We start from the raw sequence: 2,078 nt of genomic DNA, 5'->3' as shown, positions 1-2,078 counted from the left end.
AGCAGGTCGAGGCTGCAGTGACCGGGAGCGGCCACTGCACTCCAGTCTGGACGACTGAGTGAGACTCCAACTCAAAAAGAAAAAAAAAAGAACTTGAAGGACGGCAGGATTTGGAAGAATGGTGTTCCTGGTGAAACTCAAGGTCACTCCTAATGAGTTCTAAATCAAGTATGACTTTCCAACTTCATTCAACTAGATCCAGCCCCTTGCTGGGTGCTATTGAGAACATAAGAGCACCAGTTGCTTGTGGCCCAACTAAGGAAAGAACTGTTATGATGCCATGTCATTCTTATTTTCAGACACAGAGGAAACATGTTATTCGTTTACCAGACTGAGCTTTCCCAGTGCAGTGGTTGGTACGGAACTAAATGTGAAGCTGATACTCTACACAAGGAGAAACCTGACCTGCGCACAGGCCATCAACTCCACAGCTTTTGGGAACTTGAATGTGACCAAGAAAACTACCTTTATTATCCATGGATTCAGGCCTACCGGCTCCCCTCCAATCTGGATGGAGGACTTAGTAGGGGGTTTGCTCTCTGTCGAAGACATGAACGTGGTGGTTGTTGATTGGATTCGAGGAGCTACAACTGTATTATACAACCACGCCGCTAGTAAGGCCAAAAAAGTAGCCACAGTCTTGAAGGAATTTATTGACCAGATGCTGGTAAGAGAGAACTCTCTTAGATGATTGAGGGAAAAATTAAAACTGACCCATTATCTGGAGGTTTAGGGCCATAAGATGTCTTCAGTGAACAGGGGGACTATTCTGCAACATTTTGCAAATCCGAATAAGCCCCAGGGTGGGAAGGACTGCAATGTAAGACCCATAGGTATGGTTGTGCAGGCTGTGCACAGGGCACCATCTAAGGGGGCACTCTTGTCATTGTAGACATTATAGATTTATATATTTATTATGATAATTTTTGGCAGATGACAACAAAGTATCTTGAAGAAGGGGCAACGTTTTCTAACTCATATAAATGTATCTTATGGGTAGGAGAGTTTCTGTCTAGGGCTTTCCTGGTTTAAATGCCTAGAGCTTCCTCAACTTCTTTTTTTTCTTGCTTTCTCTCTCTCTCTTTTCTTTCTTTCTTTCTTTTTTCCTTTTTGAGTAAGAGTCTTCCAGGCTGGAGTGCAGTGGCACACTCATGGCTATCACAGCCTCAACCTGTTGGACTCAGGCAATCCTTCCACCTCAGCCTTCCAAGTAGCTGGAACTACAGGCGAGCACCACCCTGCTGTCTAATGTTTTGATTTCTTGTGGAGAAGAGGCCTGCCAAGTTGCCCAGGCTGGTCTGGAACCCCCTGGAACCCCTTCCCTCAGGCAATTTTTCTCACCTCTGCCTCCCAAAGTGCTGGGATTACAGGCTTGAGCCACAATGCCCAGCTCTGAATTTCTATAGCTGTACCTTTTGCTAGAAGTATCAAAAAGTTTAGTGACTTTTGGTTTAGATTACCCAAAACCAGAATTGTGACACATGGTCTGATGAGATAATTTATGCTTTTAGAAGACATGTAAAGCTTTTTTTTTTTTTTGAGTTGGTGTCTCACTGTGTTGCCCAGGCTGGAGTGCAATGGCACCATCATGACTCACCACTGCCTTGACCTTCTGGGCTCAGGTAACCCTTCCGCTTCAGCTTCCCAAGTAGCTGGGACTACAAGCATGCACCACCATGCCCTGCTAATTTTTTAATTTTTTGTAGAGATGATATCTCACTGTGTTGCCCAGACTAGTCTCAACTTCCTGGGCTCAACTAATCCTTTCACCTTGATCTCCCAAAGTGCTAGGATTACTGACTTGAGCTACTACACTGGGCCACAAGACTTCCAAATCTTTATTTTTTTATTTTATTTTTTATTTTTTGAGTTGGAGTCACACTCTGTCGCCCAGACTGGAGTGCAGTGGCCTCTCCCGGCCACCACAGCCTCGACCTGCTGGGCTCCGGCGATCCTTCCGCCTCAGCTTTCCAAGTAGCCGGAATCACAGGCATGCGCTACCACGCCCGGCTGATTTTTTGATTTATTGTAGAGATGAGGTCTCGCGGCCCAGGCGGGTCTCGAACCCACGGGGAATC

At 45.9% G+C, this 2,078-nt stretch overlaps 1 protein-coding gene across 2 annotated transcripts in view; it reads left to right on the top strand.

Moving 5' to 3' along the window:
* Positions 1–2,078, top strand: part of LIPH (lipase H) — a 48,747-nt gene that overhangs the window by 14,025 nt on the left and 32,644 nt on the right. For both annotated transcript variants that reach the window (XM_008066343.2, XM_008066342.2), the window contains exon 2: positions 300–667. In XM_008066343.2, the coding sequence (XP_008064534.1) occupies positions 300–667 (368 nt within the window). The remainder of the gene's footprint in view (positions 1–299; positions 668–2,078) is intronic.

The sequence above is a fragment of the Carlito syrichta genome, unplaced genomic scaffold, assembly GCF_000164805.1.
Source record: "Carlito syrichta isolate Samal-C Ts95f unplaced genomic scaffold, Tarsius_syrichta-2.0.1 Scaffold308888, whole genome shotgun sequence".
Lineage (NCBI taxonomy): Eukaryota > Metazoa > Chordata > Mammalia > Primates > Tarsiidae > Carlito > Carlito syrichta.
Note: the sequence above shows the minus strand (reverse complement) of the source record. Positions and strands in the feature narration are given on the sequence as shown.